The sequence below is a fragment of the Nicotiana tomentosiformis genome, chromosome 12 (genome assembly GCF_000390325.3).
Source record: "Nicotiana tomentosiformis chromosome 12, ASM39032v3, whole genome shotgun sequence".
NCBI classification, from domain to species: Eukaryota; Viridiplantae; Streptophyta; class Magnoliopsida; order Solanales; family Solanaceae; genus Nicotiana; species Nicotiana tomentosiformis.
Genome location: NC_090823.1, coordinates 97,498,110 through 97,521,515, shown reverse-complemented (window position 1 = coordinate 97,521,515; position 23,406 = coordinate 97,498,110). Strand labels below are relative to the sequence as shown.

The following is a 23,406-nucleotide window of genomic DNA, read 5'->3' as shown; positions in this document are numbered from 1 at the left end:
TATGTGATATTTGGGGACTTTTAATTATTATTTTGATAAATGGTCATTTAATTATTGCCTCTTATTCCATCATTATTGTTGTATTTCATGCCTATTAAATAATTGTACATTATGTATATTGCCCACTAGTAAGTGTCGAAGTCGACCCCTCATCACTACTTTTTCGAGGTTAGACTAGATACTTACTGGGTACATGTTGTTTATGTACTCACGCTATACTTATGCACATATCGTGGTGAGTTGCTTTCCCATGCTCCGTTCTGCAGCACCCGGAGCCTCCTCTTGTTATGTTTTATCACTTTTATCTATTTTATTTCAGACAGTAGTTCTTAGAGAGTTTTGTATATTCTACTAGATGCTCGTGCACTTGTAACACCGGATTTTGGGGATTCTAGTAGACACTCATGGGTTTTGATTATTTAATTTACTATCTTACTTTCCCGTTTAGTTTATGCTTTGCATTACTACGTTCACTTACTATTTTTTTCGCATTAAATAAAAATCAAAGACTTTAAAAATATTAAAATGAGAAATAAAATGGGTAGTTCACCGTTGGCTTTCCTAGCGGCGACGTTGGGTGCCATCACGACCTATATTGAAAATTGGGTTGTGACATGGCATGTTCCTATTGGCTCTTCCATTTGACTTATCATGCCACATCATTTGACACGTGATACCAACTTGGGTCTCTAGGAAGATGACATCTTAGGCTTAATAAAGTGAGCTCAACACTTGTAGCCCAATTAAATAGGCTAGCACAATAAATTTGGACTTATTTATTTAACTCGTATGTATTGGACTTATATAATTAATTCAATTATATTAGCCCATAATATTTTAGTTGGACTAGAATATCTTGAATTTAAAATATGGTCCAAATTATGTTATGGATCTAGAGCCAAGAAATTATGCATGCCTACAACATATAACTAATATTTAATAGTATAAAGGCAAATATTGTCCTTTCCTTTTTTTGAATTTTACTAATACTAGGAATGATCAAGTATGAAGGTTAAATGTAGACAATATCCAAAAATAAAATGATAAATTTGACCACTTTACCTTTTTGGTATATTGCAAATATGCCCATACATATGATAAGCATAACTAATTGTTTCAAAGTTGTCCTTGCCGTTGTCAAGGGCGGAGCTAGCATGCGAGATACGGGTTCGACCGAACCCAGTAGCTTTGATCTAAACCTTGTATTTGTCTTAAAAAATCTATTAAATATAAATAAATTATCAATTTAAAATTCAGTAACTTAAACGGATTACAACCCAGAACCCATAAATTTCAAGTTATCTTTCCGTTGTGGCACAGACAATAAATATAGCTAAAGCTATTGTAAACTACATAAACGCCGTAGAAGCTAAGCTGTACGCGCAATAATAGTAGGTTTATCTAGCATAAAGTAGATAAGCAGTCAAAATTTCTAATTAGAATATATATAAAAATAATATTGTGCAGCTGATGGTACAACAGGTCTTCTTAGTTCAGTGGTAGAGCGCGTGGCTTTTAACCACGTGGTCGTGGGTTCGATCCCCACAGACGGCGGACATCTCTTTATGTTTAACTGATTAATTGACATTTAGTTTTATTCTTAAAAATAATAATTTCTCCTGTCTATTGTTATTGTAATTTCCTTCCCTGCCTTTTCTTCGTGTTCCTTAAAAAACATTTTAATAGGTTATGCTCCAATAATTCTTAAGTCATCGCAAAATTGACCTACAATGCAAATAAGATTTTTCTCTTTAGATATTCCATATAGGTCATATGATTATGATATATTAAAGCAAAGTTTAAATAGGTTAGGATATTCCAAAAAATATTAATAGGTTATGCTCCAATAATTCTTAAGTCATCGAACACTTGACCTACAATGCAAATAAGATTTTTCTCTTTAGATATTCCATATAGGTCATATGATTATGATATATTAAAGCAAAGTTTAAATAGGTTAGGATGTGATTTATTTTTTATTCAATGTGTTTTAAAACTTGACCCAATTCATATATTTAAACCTTATATTAACAAATTTACTTCATAGCAAAAAAATCTAATATTAGTTAATTAGTGAATTATAAGGGGAAAAGATGATGTGTCACGTAAGCTCTATAGGAGATTATAGCGTGTGAACTTTTTCGCTTTTTTTTTACACTTCAAACGCCTAATTAAATAAATTGTAGTTGGGCTCCTTGCCACGCCAACTCCCAATATGGTCTCTTTACCCTTGAAAACGGATAACAACTCAATTTATATGTGATTTTAAGGATATGCGGATTAATTCAATACAAATGATAAAAATCATTAAATTAGACAGATAAAGGACGTAATAAATTGTCAAACCAATTAAGAGGAATGACCCCGGACTCAATAACAGCTTAATGAAATGCCTGCCTTCGTTCTCGGGCTCACATTAATGAAGAACTGATGAATAAAAGTAAGAACTTTGAATAACAGAAAAAATAAGAGTATATTGCCTTGATATGCATATTACAACGTGTCTAATGAATAGTCAGACTCCCCTCTATATAGTAGGGGAGTTTTACCCTAAGTACAATTGCATAAAAGGTAAAAATCTTTCGTTTTGCTAATTACTTATTTTCTGCCGATATGTGCCGAGATTCATGCCGTGACATCCGGCTGGGCACGGATATCATGACCCTTTGCTAGTCGAGCTCGATTATCGGACTTGGGGGACGTGGCCTTGATTCTTTCGAGGGCAGGTGTTTTGTCCGGACCCCGACTCGAGGGGCTCCTTACCCCGATTTCGGTTTCTTATGGTCATATCTCTGCTCCGTTTACTTCATCGAGAACCGAGGTATCCAACGGGCTCGGTTTCACCTGTATACAGATAGTCCCATCGTTTCTTGGAGAGTAAGTTTACTGAAACGACGAGAAACGACATATGCACTTTGATTCCTTCTTCAATATGCCGTGATAGAAACGACAAAGAATCTGAAAGGTCCCGTCAGTCGTGTCGTTATGATTTCAAACACATGTCAGCCATCGAAAGGTCATCCCTGAATGCGAAACAGCACGAAAACCTTTATAAATACTTTCTTCTTTTGTTCATTTTTTTACCTTTTGGCCAAGCTTCTACCTTCGAGTTTTCATGATATCACTACCCTTCTTCACACTAATATTTTTATCTCCCTTTTTCAAGAATTTTCAGTAAGTTGCAAGTTTTTACCTAATTTTTACCCAAATCAGCGCACTTGACTTTTCATCTTTCAACCTTTCTTTATACTTTTCAAGCTTTTTCAAGATAACAATGGCTAAAACTTCAAAATATGTTCCCCAACAAGTCGCTTCTTCTTCTTCGCAACCGACCGCTGAAATCGAGGAGACCACTCCCGATGTGGTCATCCTCGAGAGGCCTGCTCTTGGCATAACTACCGATGAAACGACTGTCGAGCCTCCCTTGAAAATGTTCATCCTCGGGGGTTGTTCGATTACCGATTAATTTAAGGTTGAGAATCCCTCGTCGGTGTAGGACGGGGGTGAAGGAGTGTCAAGATATATATGCTTTATTACTGAAGACGTCCTCCCCGCAGTCCAAGACTAGGCGGGTAAGGACGTAGTAGTCCCCGGGCCTGCGGATGCCATCACTACCCACATGGAGGGGTATCTACGTGTTTACACTTATCCCTTCACATTGGGCCTGGTGGACCCGGTTATCTTGGATTTCTGCCAGAGGTACGAAGTATGCATTGGTCAAATCCACCCGTCGTTGTGGAGGATCGTGATCCTCCTTTGTTTTTTCATGAATAAGACCGAATCCCGTCGGTTCACCATCGATCACCTACTCCGCCTATATAGTCCCCGAATCTTTTGAGGGGGACTAATAAAGCTCACACACCGGGACAGCAAAGCCTCATTCTTGAGCATCGATGAGGATCAGGAGCGGGGCTGGCAAGGACATTTCATTCAGGTGAAGACCGAAGACTTGGTTCCCTCCGAACTCATGCCATTCCCCGAGAAGTGGAACGCATATCGTAAGTACGATTTCCCTTTGAACACTATTTTACCTTCATCTCCTCTTTTCTCACTGGTATTTGTGGTGGTGCAGCTGTCGCTCAAGTTCCAAATGTTGTCCCTAGGCTCAAGGATGGATCTGTCTCTTGGCTCAAGGATGGATAGAGGGCATTTGTTCACAAATGCCTTATTCCGAGCTCACATGGCGCAAACTCTCGAGGGGCCGCTGGGAGACCCGTTCTCATGGTAAGACCCCTGCTCTAATAAGTAACATCTAGCTCTCCCATTCGCATCGTACTTACCCTCTTTTCTTCATTTTTCCTTTTGTAGGTTTGCCTAAGGTCATTGAGCTTAGGCCTTCAGTAGGGGATGAGGATGTGTCCGTTAACCCCTCTATTTTGGGGCAGCCCGGGGCTGCAGTAGGAGAAAAGAATAAAAGGAAGGCTCCGGGCTCCCCGAGCTCAGAGAAGAAGAAGCCAAAGAAAAGGTTGGCCCGTAAGCTAAAGGAAAGTTCTAGCTCTCGAGCACCCGACTCGGACTCGCTTTTTCAGCTCAGAGATGAGCACGAAGAAGACAATTTTTTTGTAGCCCACGGGCCGACATTCCCCGAGGAGTAAGCAACCGTTGAAGAGGAGATCCTTGAGGCTGATCTCACTTAGACCCGGGAGGTTGATGAGGTGACCGGGGCCGAGACTTCCCAGGATGCCGGCCGCCCCCCGAAGGAGGCACTCGATGTAATAGATATTTCAGGGTCGCCTTTATATGCCGAGTCCATGCTCGAGGAGGCCCAAGTGGGAAAGGAGAGGTATAACGAAGGGACTCGTGATGCGGACGATCCCCTTCGTTCCTTTTTTATGGGGTGGACTCGTCCGTCTTGGGGGATTTTTCCGGGATGGGCGACCTGGAAGTGTCGAGAAATGAGCCGTCTTCAGAAGTCAGCGGGCTGCATTCAAGCCCAAAGTTAGTCAACCAATTCCCTGCCCCGAGTGTAGATCCCGGCCGCAAGAGGTCAATAGTTATCACTATCCCGGAGGATGCTCGGGTTCTTTCTGCTCCCGTGAGAGTAGCAAGTCTCCTCTGATGCCTGGTGACGGAAGAGGACCAGGCAAAGATGAACGAGATGGATGTACCGTGCCTGTTCAACGAAGCGCAGCAGGTGCTGAATCGGGTAAGACATCATTATAACCCTTCGAGCCTTTACTTAGGTTTTTATACTTATCATGTTTTTTCATCCTTTTATAAGCCTCTATACTTCATCATGAGAGCTTCCTTCAGTACCGGACTGAGGTCAATCAACTCGAGCTCGAGATTAAGGAGCTTGCCCATAAAAGGGACATGCACAAGTTTCTTAGCGAGCAATAGGAGGGGGTTGCCAAGAACCTTCAGGGCGAGCTAGATGTGGCTCAGAAGGAGCATGCCAACTTGGTGGAAAAGGTAAAAGTTTTCGAGGTTAGAAACGAAGGTCCGGTCATAGAGGCTAACAACAATACTTCGTAGGTCCAGCAGAAGATCGACCAGATCGACCAATTCCGCAAGGAGATGGATGAGATCCAATTAATGGTCGATGGGTGAAAAAACAAAATGGACATGCTGTCCTCAGAGAAGGAGACTGCCCAGGTCAAGCTGTCTTTGATGGAAGTTCAGCTTCGAGTGCTAAAATAGAAGGCCGATAAGCAATCCCAGCTGAACGAGGAACTCCGAGCTCAACTGAACTCGACCTTAGCAGAGCGGGATGCCATCGACAGTGAATATGAAGATATAAAGGCTCATATGCACACAACCTCCACCGATGCTCGAGGCCCGCCTAAAAGCCATTGTTACGTACGTGAAATGGTTGTCTCAAAGGGAGATCCTCGAAGAGATCCATGCCCAAGGCTTCGACCTATCTGCCGAGATTGAGGAGGCAAAAAGGCTTGAGGTCGAGACCAAGAAGCTAGCTAATCCCAAAGGTGAAGAGGGCTCCGAGGGCTCTGAAGAATTCGAAGGCCCCGACGATGTTGGTGATGGGTCGGGTTCCAGCGAAGACCAGGCAGAGATGCCTTAGGATTTTTTGTTTTTGTTTTTGTATCTTGCACATTTATTTTGTTGCGGTTGTTTTCATTGGCCTTTGTAAAGATCTTTTGGAATATATATAAAGTCTTTTCCCTTTCGGCAAATTTTCAAGTCTATTGTCTTTAGCATCCTTTCATAATTGCAAAGATTTCAAATGCCTTAGCATGGAATCAAATGTTGCAATAAGTCATTTTTCAGAGGTCCGAATAAGATTTGTCCTCGGTGTAATCTTTGCTCGAAACTTAATCGAGGTGACTGAAAGCTCTCCCCAAGATGCTTGTTTAAATGTTTTAAGACTATATCTTTGCCGAGGGTAACCTTTGAACAGGTTTGGGATTTTATTTGAAGGCCTTATGTTTCGATAACGAATTTCGAACGTCTCCGAACCATTTTTGGGGTAGCCATAGCATTTTAAGTTCAGACACTGCCTAATAGGATTTGTACCTTCGGGTTTCGATAACCTGAGTTGTCCGAATTTGTCTTGGACGACAGTCCCCAAGTGGGGGTTGCCCTTTGGGTTTAGATGGTTTTTAGGGTGGCCGTAGACTTTTAAGTTTAGGCGCTGCCTAATAGGCTTAGTACCTCCGGGTTTCGGTAACCCGAGCCATCCAAGTTTGTCTTGGACGAGAGTCCCCAAGTGGGGATAATCTTTTGGATCCGGATAGAGGCGGCCCTTAGGCTCGATATTCTTAAGAAACAAAATGTAATATTCTTAAGGAACAAAATATGTAAATGTAAAAACTTTCTTTCATTCCTATGCGTAATATACAGGATTATAAAAGCTTTGTATTATGACTTAGGAGGTCTACGCGGGCACGGTTCATTTAACCGTTTGGCCCTTACAATAAATCTTATCCACCAAGCCTAGACTGTTCAAGCATAAAGTTTCCTTCCTTTCTAGCAATCTTAACCCGAGGGTGATGGCCCCCAGTATTCGAGGTCGATCTTCGAGAGGGCTCAGATACTGTTGACGCGACCATCAACTCCAATTCAAAATCGGTCTTCGACTCTAAGTTAGAACGATCCACTGTTGCCTCTTTAAAAACCTTGTCGGAAAACCCATTTAGGACAAAAATGGTTCAAGGAAAAAAGAGTGCAACACGTGCTTTCAGGCCTAACAGCTACATCATCCTTTGGATGTTGCTTGCAAGTGTTAGTCTAATTTGTAATATATAAAAAAACAAATAATGAATGAGGTTGTACCTTAACAGTAGTATAGTTTTAAGTGGGTCACGTTCCAGTTGTTAGGTAGTTGTGCACTGTTTCCCGCTTCGAGTTTGTACGAACCTTTACCGGCAATCCTGATAATTTGATATGGAACTTCCCAATTCGGTCCCAGCTTCCCTTCGCTCGGGTTTCGGGTGTTCAATATCACATTTATTAACACTAAGTCCCCTATATTGAAGTGTCATAGGTTGGCTTTCCAGTTGTAATACTTTTCGAGCTATTTCTGGGCGGCCAATCGGACGAGGGCGACCTCACACCTCTCATCCAACAGTTCCATGCTCGTGCTCATGGCCTCACCGTTTGACTCTCCGGTCGCATGTCGGAACCTGAGACTCGGTTTTCCTACTTTGACCGGTATTAGTGCTTCGGCACTGTAGACCAATGAGAATGGGGTAGCCCCGGTACTAGACTTTGAAGTCGTACGGTATTCCTACCGGACTTCGGGCAAAATTTCCTTCCATTTTCCTTTGGCATTGGTCAACCTTTTCTTAAGGTTTTGGAGTGTGGTCTTGTTTGTAGACTCCGCCTTCCCATTCTCACTAGGGTGATAGGGTGTTGTCAAGATCCTTTTGATCTTTTGGTCCTCAAAAAATTTGATTACCTTTCTGCCGATGAACTGCTTCCCGTTATCACATACTATCTCGGCCGGTATACTTAACTGGCATATAATGTGGTCCTAAATGAAGTTGATGACTTCTTTTTCCCGGGCCTTCTCTAACGCTTGAGCTTCATACCATTTAGAGAAATAGTCAGTCATAAATAGTATAAATTGAGCCTTATCGGGTGCCCATGGTAGGGGACCGACGATGTCCATTCCCCATTTCATGAATGGCCATGGTGATAGGACCGAGTGTAGCAACTCCCCCGGTTGGTGGATCATTGGTGCGTGCCTCTGAAAGCCGTTGCATTTTTTCATGAATTCCTTCACATCTTTCTCCATGTCGATCCAGTAGTAGTCGGCCCTGATTATCTTACGAAGCAACGATTCTGCCCCCGAATGGTTCCCGCAGGCGCCTTTGTGAACTTCTCTCAAAACATATTCGGTGTCTCCCGGTCCCGAACATGTGGTGAATGGGCCATCGAACGTTCTTCTAAATAGGGTATTATCTTCGGATATGCTAAACCTGTCCGCCTTCATGGGCAAAACTCTCGATTCTTTGGGATCTTAGGGCAACTTCCCGGTCTTCAGGTAATCTATATACTTGTTTCTCCAGTCCCAGGTTAAACTTGTCGAGTTTATCTCAACATGGTCTTCTTCCACTAACGATTTCAAGAGTTGTACGACCATCCTCGAACTGAATTCGTCAGCATCAACTGATGACCCTAAGTTAGCCAGAGCATCGACTTTACTATTTTGATCATGGACCATGTATTGTAGGGTCCATTCCTTGAATCGATGTAGCGTTACCTGTAGTTTATCCAAGTATCTTCACATTTGTTCCTCTTTCACTTCGAATGTCCCATTGACTTGATTTACTATAAGAAGGGAATCACATTTAGCTTCGATCACTTCGGCCCCAAGCTTTTAGCCAATTTGAGACCTGCAATCATGGCCTCACACTCGGCTTCATTGTTAGTCAATTTCACAGTTCTAATAGATTGCCAAAATACATTACCCGTGGGTGGCTTCAACACGATGCCGAGTCTAGACCCCTTTGCGTTCGAGGCACCGTCCGTAAAGAGGGTCCAGATCCACGAGGAGGTCCCCGAGGTTAGCAACAATTCCTTTTCGAATTCGGGTACTAAGGCCGACGTTAAGTCGGCCATGAAGTCAGCCAAAATTTGAGATTTGATGGCGGTATGATGTCAATATTCGATATCGTACCAGCTAATTTCAACAGCCCATTTAGCCAATCATCTCGAGAGCTCGGGTTTGTGCATTATGTTCCTCAATGGGTAAGTAGTTACGACACCTTCCTGGAGGCACTTAGCAAAGCGAGCACTAATTTCTCCAAGTGTGGATATCTTGTTTCGGCCTCATCTAGAGTCCTTCTAACATAATATATAGGAAATTACGTATAATAAATAGGAAATTGCGTACCTTCTTCTTCTCGGACTAAGACTCCACTTATCTCTATCTCGGATACCGCTAAGTACAGGTACATCTGCTCGTCTGCCTCCGGAGTATGAAGCAAAGGTGGATTCGAAAGGTGCCGTTTGAGTTCTTCCAAAGCTTGCTAGCACTCCGGGGTCTACGAGAAGTTATTCTTCTTCTTCAATAACGAGAAGAACTGATGGCTCTTATAGGAGGACCTTGAAATGAACCGACCTAGGGCGCCTATGCGCTCGGTTAGCCTTTGAACGGCCTTGACATTGTCTACTGCGGTGATGTCCTCTATAGCTTTCATCTTGTCGATATTGATCTCGATCCCCCGGTTGGACACCATGAATCTGAGGAACTTCCCGGATCCGACCCCGAATGCCCATTTCTCCAGGTTCAGCTTCATATTGTATTTCTTCAGTGTGTTGAAGGTTTCTTGCAAATTTTCCAAATGGTCCTCTGCTCGCAGGGACTTAACTAACACGTCGTCAATGTAAACCTCAATTTATTTTCCTATTTGCTCTTCGAACATCCGATTTACTAGGCGTTGGTAAGTGGCACCATGTTTTTTAGTCCGAATGGCATTACGTTATAACAATAGCTGCCATATTTAGTGATGAAGGAAGTCTTTTCTTGGTCGCCCGGGTCCATCCTGATCTGGTTGTACCCGGAATAGGCGCCGAGAAAGCTGAGTGTCTCGCGGCCGGCCTTCGTATCGATCATGCGATCGATGTTAGGCAAAGGAAAAGAGTCCTTGGGGGATGTCATGTTCAAGTCTTTGTAATCTACACACATTCTTAATTTATTTCCCTTTTTAGGTACTACTACTACGTTTGCTAAGCCTAATGTATATATCAAGAAGCATAACCGAGATACCGCCTCGTATTCACAATTCACTATCTCAATCACAATCTTTACTTATACCACCGCGTGAGCCTTACATTTAAATACTTTTGAAAATATTTTTTTCGAAATAACTACACGCACTTTAGCTCACCTTATGATACCGCGTGGCTTCACATAATTCCCTTACAAGTAACATGTTCATAAGTCCCACCTTATACTGTCGCATGCACATTAACCCCTAGCCTTATATCGCCGCATGCACATCAATGTCACATCACAATACAATTCGTACCACAACTACCCATATGCCACAACTTTCCAATAATCAACAATATCAATGTTTCCACAATAATAGCTCATGGCCCAACCACAGTGTGTACTACAATATCAATAATAACAATGAATGTAAAAATCTTCAACAAGAAATGTAACGATCTGATCGGTTATTTTTATTTCTAGATCCATGTTCCCCTAATTAAGACTTTTCGTATGTGCTTTCACTATTTTATGACTTGCGGGGATGATTGGTTTAGGTTTGGAAGGGTTCGGGTTGAAATCGCAATACTTAGTTCCTTAATAGTGGCATGTGATGGCCAAGTTTGACTTGATTCAACGTTTTGATTAAACAACCTCGAAACCGGAATTTAATGATTCCAATAGGTTTGTATGATAATTTTAGACTTAGGCGTGTGTTCGGATCGGGTTTCGGGCGATCCGGGAGCATTTCAGCGCTTAATGTTGAAAGTTGGTTCATTGAAGGTTTTCTAGTTCTTTAAATTTGGTTTGGAGTAGACTTTGGTTCTATCGAGGTCCGTTTAGGATTCCAAGCCTGAGAATATGTTTGTATGGTGATTTATGACTTGTACACAAAATTTGGTGTCATTCCGAGTAGTCTAAGCATGATTCAGCACGTTTGGAGCTAGTTAAGAAGTTAAAGTTCATAATTTGATTCAATTTGGTTTTGGGGTGCGAATCGTAGTTTTGATGTTGTTTGACGAGATTTGAGGCATCAACTTAGTTTGTATCATGTTGTTGGATGCGTTGGTGTATCCCGGGGGGCCTCGGGTCACAATCAGATTGGAATTAGACTTAGTTTTGGACTTGGGAACTGCTGGTGGCTTCAGATCTGGTGCAATCGCATCTGCAAGGAAATGGCTGCAGGTGCGAGCACACAGAAGAGGCCATGTTATCGCAGAAGCGGATGTTGGTTGGAGTTGGGTGGCCGCAGGTGTAAGGATTTTTTCACATCTGCACGTATGTAGATGCGATGGAGGCTCTGCAGGAGCGAAAGTGGGCCGGTTGACTGGGATTGCAGAAGCGAAGGAAGTCCGCAGAAGCGGATCTGCAAAAGTGGAGGGTGTCCGCAGAAGCGGACCCGCTGAAGCGCGTCCCAGTCCGCAGAAGAGTAAAGGATGGAGGCTGTAGGGGATCGCAGATGCGGCTTTTTGATAGCACCTGTAGTTTCGCAGATGTGGTTAAGTGACCACAGGTGCGAAAATCGTTGGGCAGTGGAGTGCATTTAATTCGAGACTTAGCCTATTTTCCACACATTTTCTCTTGGTCTTGGGCGATTTTGAGAGCACTTCTGTAGGGGATTCTTATCAACATTACAAAGTAAGTAAATCTACCCATTTTTAAGTTTAATACATGAATTATAGGTAGATTAAACATGGAAAATTAGTGAACTTGTGGGATTTTGTGAAGAACCTAGGGTTTAAGTAAAATTGAGATTTGATAATGGATTTGATTATGGAATTGGGTAAAAATCGTATATTTGTGTTCGTGATGTTATGGGTAACATTTATCTTCGATAATTTCCGGAATTCAGGTATGTGGGCCCGGGGGTGAATTTTAAAAATCTTTCAAATTGGGTTGGGTAAACACTTTAATAGTTAAATTATGAACTTTTGAATAATTATTGATTAGTTTGTACAACCTTTGACTAGTTTTGGATTGTTTGGCAACGACTTAAGGCTTTTAGAGTGATTTGTGGACCAGAAAGTAGACTTAGGAACGAGGTAAGTCTCTTGCCTAATCTTGTAAGAGGGAATTAACCCCATAGGTGTTTAAATTATTATTTGCTACTAATTGTGGGTGCTATGTACGCACGAAATGATGAGAGTCTGTGCGTCACTAAAATTCATGTTATGTCCGGTTAGACATATGCCTTTATTATGCTATTACTTGCACTATTTGAACTCAACTTGCTAGTTTAATTGCTCGTATTAATAAGTAAAGACTTGGTTGAAGATCATGTTAAATCGAGCTTCATTACCTAGAGAGTTGGTGAAATTTTTAATTATTGATGGAAAGTATATCCTTTCATGGGCTTGCCTCGGAGTTGTAAATATGAAATTCGAAATCCGAAAAGTATTCCTATTCTTGTGGATCAGGCCGAACGCCTCGGCAATATTTATATCTATCTATCTATCTATCTATCTATCTATCTATCTATCTATCTATCTATCTATCTATCTATCTATCTATATATGACCGTACGACCTCGGTAGTGTATGTACACGAATATTATGGATCGAGTCGTATGACCTTGGCATAACTCGTGCGTGCTGTCACTCGGAGTCCGATTTCACTTGATATGTTTGTCATGACTTGAAGATTTATAATACATGTTAAGCCCTTACTTGTTGAGATTATTATGTGATATTTGGGGACTTTTTGATTGTTATTTGATAAATGGTCATCTAGTGATTGCCTCTTATTCCGTTATTGATGTTGTCTTTCATGCCTATCAAATAATCTTGTACATTATGTATATTGCCCATTAGTAAGTTTCGAAGTCGACCCCTCATCACTACTTCTTCGAAGTTAGACTAGATACTTACTGGGTACATATTGTTTATGTACTCACGTTGCATATATTGTGCAGGTTCTGAGGTAGGTGCATTAGGAGTTCGTCCGGACGCGTATTCGCATTACCCGGAGGCTTAGTGGTGAGCTACTTTCCCATGCTCTGTTCTGCAGCACCCGGAGCCTTCTCTTGTCATGTTTTTATCTTTCATGTCTATTTTAGTTCTTAGAGAGTTTTGTATATTCTACTAGATGCCCGTGCACTTGTGACACCAGATTTTGGGAAATCTAATAGACATTTATGGGTTTTGATTATTTAACTCACTACCCTACTTCCCCCTTTAGTTTATGCTTTACATTACTACACTCATTTACTATTTGTTTCCACATTTAAATAAAAATCAAAGACTTTAAAAATATTAAAATAAGAAATTAAATGGGTAGATCATTGTTGGATTGCCTAGCGGCGACGTTGGGCGTCATTACGACCTATAGTGGAAATTGGGTCGTGACAAGAAAGATGTCTCAATAATTAACACTTCGTCTCAATGTGATACGACTTCCACAACTTCAACACCAACAAATCAACAATGAGAAAGATAATGTGTAACCACAACTAAATAAGAATAACTCACAATAGAAGAGATAACTTAAACCGATGACTTCAGATAAGGATAATCAATGATGAAAGTGATAACATGTAACAATGATTTCAAATAATAATAAATCAACAAGGAAAGGGAAAACATGTAACAATAAGAGAGGCAACAAGTTCAACTAAAGCATAATAGTAAAATATCAAGTAAAATGTGAACAAGTATTAACAAACTCATTTAAGGCATGTGAAGATAGACTAACACAACTAAGAGTAGGTTGACTATGATAATTTACAACATGTTATGACAATTTAATTAAAGTATGGAAAGAGTCTAAGTAGCCTAAACCGGTCAAATATCACGTACAACCCATATACCCACTCGTCACCTTGCGTACACGGCTTTCACATAACACAAATGACACAATCAATCCCAATTCCTAAGGGGTAGTTTCCCCCACATAAAGTTAGTCAAGATACTTACCTCAACTAGGCTAATTCAACCCTTGAAAATAGCTTTTCCCTTAAAATTTGTCTCAACACAGCTCAAATCCAATCAAAATCGACTTAATATCATCAAACAATGCAAGAGAAATCAATTACAAGAGATAAAGATATGATCTTTATATTTTTTTTCAAAAAGTCAACAAAAGTTAGTCCGGGGCCCACCCGGTCAAAACCCGGGTCCAATGGTAGATTTTGACTACGCATGACCCCACGAGTCCATATATATGATTTATTTCAAAATCCGAGCCCAAATCGACTCTCAAAACTCAAATTCTTATTTTACAAAAACTTGACAAAGTTTCACACATTTTTACTTTGATTCACATAATTTCGATGTTAAAATCTAAGATATATTGATGAAATATGATTGGAAATAGATTAGAATCACTTACCTAAAGTTTGTAGATGAAAATTCCCTCACCAAATCGCATCTTACCGAGTGTAGGATTCTAAAATGAGAGAATGTGAGATGAAATCCCGACTTTCAGCCCTTTTGATCAGCTGCTGATATCGCAATTGCGACATGGATTCGTAATTGCAAAGAATACATCGCAAATGCGGTCGGTGACATTCCTACGCGAACCTCGCAATTGCGATCAATGGGTTCGCAAATGCGAACTTTGCCCCCTTCGCAAAAGCGACAATTTAGTCACAAATGCGAACTACCCAAAGTCCTAGACCACTTTGTAATTGCGAGCCTGGTATCGCAATTGCGATACCCGAGGCATCAACACACTAGATTATGCAATTTCAGTCCAAAATACTCCGAAACATGTCCGAAACTCATCCGAGCCCTCGGGGCTCCAAATCAAACATCCACACAAGTCTAAAAACATCATACAAACTCACTCGCGCGATCAAAAATATAAAAATAACATCTAAAACTACGAATCGAATACTAAAACGCACAAGTTTCAAAGTAAATTTCAAGAACTTCTAGAATTGCAACTAAACATCTGAATCCTATCAAATCAACTCCAAATGATACCAAACTTTGCAGACAAGTTCTAAATAGCATAACGGGCCTATTCCAAGTCCAAAAATTAAATTCCGAGCTCGATAGTTAAAAGTCAACCTACGATTAAACTTCAACTTCAAATTACCAAGTTTCGGCAAAACAACACAAATCAATCTACGGACTTCCGAAATCAATTTTGGGCATACGCCCAAGCCCTAAAAGTGCATTGCCACCTTCATTATACATGTTTTCTCCCGTCAAAATCCTAAAGTAGTAGATATTCCATATTCAAACTCCCCATGTTCACCTCCCTCAACCCCAAATCATCCCTCTTGTAAACAATTTGAGCATTATAATGAAGAAACTGAAAGCCTTATTTCTTCTTCAAGCTTTGATTCTTCCTTTGACTTGAATTATCATCTAAACCCTCTTAGGACCGGAAGAAAAAAGAAGAACAACATGAGACTTTGGAGAGTACAAAGTTACATTTTGAATAGTTTAAAAGGTGGTGATGATAAGAAGACAAAGGATGTGAATGAGAACTTTGTGATAGTGAAAATGTCAGCAGATCCCTATGAAGATTTCAAGAAGTCAATGGTTGAAATGATAATGGAAAACAAGATGGTTAAAGAAAAGGACTTAGAACTGCTTTTGATTTGATTTCTGAGTCTCAATTCAAGAAACCACCATGCAGTTGTTGTGGAGGCTTACATAGAAATTTGGCAGGAATTATTCAGCAAATCTCCCAAGACCTTGGATATATTTTAATTTTGTAAAGCTTAAAAGCTTTGGGTAAACAAATAATCGCAGGCAATAGTGGAGCTAATAATAGATTCACGAGTTAGGTCAAATTCAACGTCTTGATGTCCAGCACATATATATATATATATATATATATATATATATATATATATATATATATATATGTGCGAAGATTAATATCAATAGAGTTAGATATACATTTCAGAACTCATTCTCTCAATTCAAAATTCACAAACTTCAAATTTTGGATTCGCAGTAGCTAATGAATGAGGTTCCAACTCCCAAGACGTGATAAGTTGTTCTTAATTCATTAATTATTCCATGTATAGGATTCTCCATATGTCTGCAATTTATATTTGATTTTGTTGCTGATTAGTCGCATATTTCATTGCCCTCCACCAATTTTTGTTTATTTGGAAAATGCATTCAAATAGCTAAGAAATAAGTAACTTAGTAACATGTGTTTCTATATTGTCCTAATTAAACTAATGAATTGACATGATTTCAGATCTCTTTTGAACATATGTACGCGCAAGTTGAAATTATAGCATTTACAAGTAATGAAGTAAATTGTACTTTTCGGTTACTCTAATTAATCTAATAAGTTGACTTAATTTGAAATCCGTTATTTTAAAAGATACATGAGAATTGAATTGGATCTCATTTATATCACTGCAAAAGAGCGCAATACTTCTATACTTTTTGTCTCTTCTTTATTGTATCTTACTGTGTTACAAGTCGCATGCACCTAGTTATTGACCTCTAACATATTTTCATTTTTCCTTTTTGATTACTTTGAAATGCAACCCCTATTATATTCTATCTATCCTTCTTCATTTAAAATAAACCTTAACACAGGTGTTCGATCGTCGTGATTAACGACGATGCATGTGGAACACATTCAAACACAAAATTATATAACATGGAGAATATACTCTAGTTTGGTACTATCGTGATTAACGATGTTAAGTATTTGGAAAAACCAAGATTATATTCTAGTTTGGGACAAGGCTTTAAGATCCATTCTTTTCTCAAAAGTTTGTTTGCACTCGCACTTAATTTATGTTTTCCTATGTGAACAATAAGGGTCTGTTTGGTACGAAGGAAAATATTTTTCGAAAAATATTTTTCAATTTTCTCATGTTTGGTTGGTTTAAATATTTTTAAAAATATTTTCCTCATGAACTCATTTTCCTCCAATTGGAGGAAAATGTTTTCCCTATCAAGAGAAGGGAAAACATTTTCTAAAACACTTTTTCAACATTTCCCACCTTATTCTCTATCCCACCAATCCACCCTCACACCCCCACTTACCCACCCCTACCTTACCCCACCCTCGCCCTACCCCACCCTAAATAAAAATATTATAAATAGTACTTTTTTTTCATGTTATAAAAAAAAAAAAAATTATTTCAACAAATGAGTATTTTCTTTTCATGATATAAAAAGTATTTTTTTCATTTTAACAAAAAAAGTACTTTCTTTTCATGATGTAGCAAAATCATTTTCTTTTATTTCAACAAAATAAGTATTTTATTTTCATGATGTAGAAAAAGTATTTTCTTTCATTTCAACAAAAAAAGTATTTTTTTTCATGATTTAGAAAAAATATTTTTTTCATGATGTAGAAAAAATATTTTTTTCATTTCATCAAAATGAGTATTTTCTATCATGATGTAGAAAAGGTATTTTTTTTATTTCAATAAAATGATTACTTTATTTTCATGTTCCAGAAGGAGTAGTTTATTTTTCAACCAAAAAGGAATATTTTTTTATAGTTATTGAGCATAAATTTCAACTTTATTTTGCGTAAAAATGTAAAGCATCACATTAGTTCATTTGGTTTATGTGAATTTTTAGAAGAATAATTAAATTGTTGAAGAAAATAAAGTCATGAAAATGTTGGGTATTTGGGGAGGGGGTAGCAAGGAAACATGGGGACTTGAAGAAAAGGGGTGATGAGAGTAGCATAAAAAAATATTTTTTACTCTCTAACTAAACACTAAAAAATATTTTTCGGAAAAAGTTTTCCACTCACCAACCAAACAAAGAAAAATAAGTGATATTCTATGAAAACATTTTCTAGAAAAATATTTTTCATGAAAAACATTTTCCTTCGAACCAAACATACCCTAACTATAACGTACTTCGCATTACAAATAAGCCATTCACAGACAATGTTATTCTATAAAGCTTTTATCAAGTGATAACGTAGTTGACTACTATTTTTTTTTTTTTTTTGAAAATCAATATTTTTCACCCAAAATTCAATAGTGCCTTTAATTAGAATTTTTGAGTTTGAATCCTAAAAATAAAGAACTTTTTTTTACAAGAGTACTTTGCTCCCATAGTGAGTCTATCAAATGCGAATCCGAATTCTTCTAACCAGTGAGTTCTAAAACCATTGTCGAGAGGGAAAATGCATATGAAGTATACACGGACAGACCTAGTTTGAAAGTGTAAGTTCAAGTGAATTCAATAGCTTTTATTCAAATATATATATATATTAAAAAACTACTAAATATTTATGCGTGCTTTATTATAAATCCAATTATTATTATCTTACAATCATTAATTTGGGGTAGGATATTAAATTTGATCTGAATCCAATTATAGAAAAATATATTATTGCTTGAACCTGAAACACGTGTTGTAGGTAAAGATTTTTTGGCCCAAAACTCAAAGTAGGTAGGTTGACGTGAGAATTGAGAAAACTAGCAAAAGTGAAAGTTGTATGACCTTCTATATTCTATCTTTATCCCGCTCGCGAACAATTAAAAAACATTTACGGCAAAAATGATGAAGGCATCAGTGAAAGCTAAATATGAGACGGACAAAGCCGCCGCTACCGGCGCGGCAACTATAGCCTTCAACGCCGGCGATTTTAAGCTCCGTGCTTCTATGACCGATGCTACCGTAGTCAACGGTCCAAGCTTAAACGGCTTAGCTCTCGCTGTTGAAAAACCTGGTTCATTCATCTTCGACTACAACGTCCCCAAAAAGGTGCCGCTTATATCTTTTTTTATTTCCATTTTAAATTCTGTTTACATAAAATTGAACTAATAATAAACTGAATCTCAGATTCTCAGTAGATCGTTCCATAAAATCGTAAATGTTCCGTCAAAAAAAAGAAAACCCTGGATCGTGGCATAAAATTATGCCACTTAAAATACTCTGTATTTTTTGTTTTTCAAAATTTTTCTCCAAAAAATGACAGCGCGCACACACACACATATATATATATATATATATATATATATATATATATATATATATATGATATCACTTAATCATTGTTTAGTTAAATTTGCGGTTTTAAAGTTAAGTTGTTTAAGTTTTTTTGGTGGCAGAAGAGACTACTCTGCCACTTCACAAAAAAAGTAATAGAGAAAGGATTGCTGAATGAATTTAAGTTATATATGCCGTCTAGCGATAGTGTAAAGAATTTTACACCATCTGTGTAATTTAACATGTTTTATCATTTATTTTTAGTTTCTGGTCAGTGCTTATTAAATGTAGTTACCTTTAAGTGACCTGATGGTGTAGAAAATCTTAAACTCGATTGAATTAGCTTATTTTATCTCAATATGAGGGAAAAATACAAAGATTTCTCCTTTTTTTAATGTAACAATAATCAGTGCCGGCCCAAGGGTAAGACTGCTAAAGCAGCTGCTTTGGGTCTCATAATTTTTGGGATCCCAAATTTTTCTAATAGGTTATATATTAATTTATTTTTAGAAGAATATTTAGTGCTTTAAATGAGAAAGTACAAATTTTCATAGTAAAAAAGTAGGATTAAATTGTTGATCATAAATTGAGAAAAAATTTCTTTTTTGGAATCACTCTCTAGACCATAAATTGAGAAATGATTCGATTATTAATTCATAATTCAAAAAATGTTAAAACTTTAATACAGTCCCACAACGTGTATATCTCAAGAGAAATTAAATGGATTAGATAAAATTATTAATAACTTTGCATATGAAAAACTAGAGATACAGAATTTAAATGAAATTATATATGAATTTTTTCTTTTATATAAAAAAAGGGCCTCTCGTTGAATTTTTGCTGTAGGCCTCCATATTTATTGAGCCGCCCCTGACAATAATGTCCTTTTTGTTAAAAATTTGTCTTGAGCATTATTTAAGGTAGAAGTTTTGTGATTTCAGGACTTTAGGTTTCAATTTATGAACTCAATTAGGGTATTGGAGAAGCCATTGAATTTGAATTACATTCACTTTAGAGGAGATAACCGGACAATACTGGATGGGACATTGGTGTTTGATTCAGCGAACAAGGTGTCAGCCAATCATGTGCTGGGTTCGAGAGGTTGTAAATTGAAGTACAGTTATGTTCATGGAGGACTCACTACTTTCGAGCCAAGCTATGATATGACAAAGAATTCTTGGGATTTTGCAGTGTCGCATAAAGTTTATAGGGATGATGTGTGTAGGGCTACGTATCAGACGACGAGTAAGAATTTGGGGTTTGAATGGTCGAGGAGCTCCAAGCTAAATGGATCATTTAAGGTACAATTATTTTGTTGTTTGAGTTATATCATTGTTATGGACCTAAATAGAGAAGAATGGATATAGATGATTTACATAACTGATATCAGCTAATTTGAGATTCACATGTTATTGATTGATTGATTCAATGATTTATGAGTATCTTGTTGGTTGCCTTACTAAATGAGTAATGAAAATTAGGTACGTTTAGATCCTTGTATTGCAATTTAAAATTGGTTGTTTATGTCTATTGGGGTTGTCTGTCTGATCTCTAAAATTATTTGTCAGTTGCAATCCTTTACGTAGATTACTTTGATTAGTTCAGTATTTGATATCATGTTGATTGTTTTTGCTGATTAAAGTCCTTGTTGGCGGACAAGCATTGAAAGTAGAGACAATTGATACTCACAATAAAGCTGTCTTTTACTTGAAGATACAGATCGTGTTTTGAGACTTTTTTTTATTTATTGAAGGATGAGTTTTGAGACAATTGATACTCACAACAAAACTGTCTCCTAGTACGAAATTGAAGAATGAGGATTTTACTTATAATATGCATTCCTTTAAGCAATCAAAGCGACCTTCCACCAATTCTATTAGAAATGAATCCTATACTCCACTTTGATAGGATTCAATATGCCAAAGTTTATATGAATGCCTGCTAGTTCCATTGTTCTTGCAGGCATCTCTGCAGTGCTTTCACTGTGAGATAATCCACAACATAGAATTGTTAGCTGTCGAAACAAGTTAGCTCAAGGAAATGGAATTGTATAAAAGGATGGTAGTAAACTGATAAAAAAATTGTTTAATTTGGAGTACATCTTCTCCAGTTTTCCATACTCTTTCTGCAGGGGTTGCCTTCCCCATTGGTGCCCTTCTTTATTACACTTCCACGTAAAAACAAGACGATATTATCTGTCTGGTTTATCAAAGTGCTAAGTGGTGCATACTTTCTTTGTACTGCTTTGTTTTAAAATGGGTCACTTGTCAGTCGTTTCAAGTTGTTTGCAAGTTGTTTGCTCTGCTAGGTTTTGTTTGTTTCATTGATTAATTTCTGCCCACAACGTGACAATCTTTGACATTTTCTTCAAAGTAATAAATTGCAAGTCAGCAGGCAAGGGATAACCTAAGAAGTCCTATCGCTCCTAGACATCACAAGTTTAGTGCTTGATCAATTAATAGCTTGCAAGGCCACAAGTCTAAGAAAGTATAAAAATATGGAGGTTTCTTTTATGGTTTAGTAATTGAAAAATCACTTTCTGATATTCATTTTATTGACTCATTTGTTGGTTACTTTTCTTCTTTGTTTTTTAGATGCACAAGTGATTATGATATTTTTTCTGCAGTGAGCCCCTTGTAGGTTATTTAGTTGGTCCTGTTCGAGCCAGTTATTTAGTTGTCTTTTCTTTTTTGTTAGAGTGAATAAATTATTATAACTTCTCCTTATTTTTTGCTTTTCCACATCTATTCAAATTGAGAAAATGCTTAAAGAAATTGTAAATTTGAGGAAATAATTAGAGGAAGATTTTGAAAAATAGAGATGAGGGAAAAATAAAGGTAAGTTATAAATTTTAGGAAATATTTAGGGGATATTTCAAAAAGATATAGGAAAGCCAGAAGTAAGGAGATTACAAATGTGAGAAAATGTTTTGAAAAGATAAGGAAGAGTTAAAGTCGGGTGTGTGCAAGCTGGTCCCATGATCACCTTGTCCCTTAAAAAAGGATGGGGAAGAGTTAAAAAAGTGGAAGTTATAAAACGAGACTTTGAAAAGATATGGAAGAGCTAAATATAAGAAGTATAATTTTGAGGAAATTTTCTTAACACTGTAGATCTGGTAAGCCAATTGCTAGCTCTTTTTGGAGGACTTCTGATCCTGTCCAATCTGGGTACGCTAGCACTGCCACTAGCCAAGGAGTGTGGGCCAGTCCAGGCTCATCCCTTTGTGAGTCCTAGTCCTGTTAACGGGTCAACTTTCCTGTTAGTCATGTTAAATTCCCACCAAGCCGCCATTGTGGGTGGCACACCATCATCCGCGTATTACCAAGAAGTAAAAGGTGGATTTTCTAGATAATTCATTGACTCATACCATCCTTCAAGCAACTAATATGAGCAAGATGAGTCACTCAACACTTCTTCTTCCAGACTTATGTTGAGAATTGAAAACATGCACAAGTTTGATGTTAAATGTTTGATTCGTGTCCAACTGCATTCTCTGGTATTTGCTTGTATAGCAAATCAGAGAAGCAGAGTCAGTTTCTTGTTTATTTTTCCTTTTTTGACATTTTCTTTTACTATGTCCGCGAAGACAATACATGTGCAATTAACATAATGATGATTTATATCATGTTTGTGTGGTGTGAGTTATAGTAATACCAAAAAATTAAACTTCGGATAGATTTCTACTTGGCCAATATGTGTTGCTGACTTGTTCTCTTCGTTTGATCTTTTGACAGCTAAAACATCTAAAATAGTATACTTTATTTTTTATGTTGTTTTCCTCTCCCTGCAACCAGACTCTGATACTAAGTTATTCTTGCTCCAGGTTGCTGCATCTCTCTGTTTGGCTGACGAACTTAAAATGCCAAAGTTAACTGCTGAGAGTTCGTGGGACTTTGACATATGATTCTTTCTGCATTTTTGTTATGCAATTATTCTAACATGATACTATTTCCAGCCACCAATTATAATTGGCTACATATGATGGTTTTCATATAGTGGTTGTATTCACTAGTGACCTTCCATGATACTATTTCCAGCCACCAATTATAATTGTATTCGGCCAGTATATTATACTGCAGAACCTTTTCCCATTCAAATTTCAGCACTCTGCTGTTTTGATGCCTTGAGCTTTCGTCTGAACATCTCCCATTTCACCTCCTGTAGCAACCTCATACATTTGCTTCGTATTTCCTTTATGGAAGGCTGATTACATTTGGCGCCTTGCAGTATTCAACAGGTTAGACAAATACTTGAATACCCTGTCAAACTATAATTCGCCTCCATTTTTCCATTTTGTCGAATTTCTTTCTGGTTAAGGAATCTCTATTACTATTTTTTTTTTTTTTGAATAATTAGGAGATTCTCTAGAAAAAATACGGGATTTTACTTCTAAGAGCAACATAC

General features: G+C 37.9%; 1 protein-coding gene and 1 non-coding gene across 2 annotated transcripts; both read left to right on the top strand.

The window, feature by feature from the left end:
• The first annotated feature begins 1,482 nt into the window (after window positions 1-1,482).
• TRNAK-UUU (transfer RNA lysine (anticodon UUU)) lies at window positions 1,483-1,554 on the top strand. The gene has a single exon. It is a non-coding gene; the product is annotated as a tRNA-Lys (tRNA).
• Window positions 1,555-18,420: 16,866 nt separating this feature from the next.
• Window positions 18,421-23,121, top strand: LOC104107612 (outer envelope pore protein 24B, chloroplastic-like). Its single transcript, XM_009616463.4, has 3 exons — window positions 18,421-18,777; window positions 19,944-20,303; window positions 22,826-23,121. The coding sequence occupies exons 1-3, from the start codon at window positions 18,571-18,573 to the stop codon at window positions 22,904-22,906; spliced, it is 648 nt and encodes a 215-aa protein (XP_009614758.1). The 5' UTR covers window positions 18,421-18,570; the 3' UTR covers window positions 22,907-23,121.
• Window positions 23,122-23,406: the final 285 nt, after the last annotated feature.

Excerpts from the sequence above, each read along its gene's own strand:
- LOC104107612 (XM_009616463.4), top strand. The coding sequence starts at position 18,571 with ATGATGAAGGCATCAGTGAAAGCTAAATATGAGACGGACAAAGCCGCC. Across the intron at positions 18,778-19,943 it reads ACTACAACGTCCCCAAAAAG|GACTTTAGGTTTCAATTTAT; the intron begins GTGCCGCTTATA and ends TTGTGATTTCAG. Across the intron at positions 20,304-22,825 it reads AGCTAAATGGATCATTTAAG|GTTGCTGCATCTCTCTGTTT; the intron begins GTACAATTATTT and ends TTCTTGCTCCAG.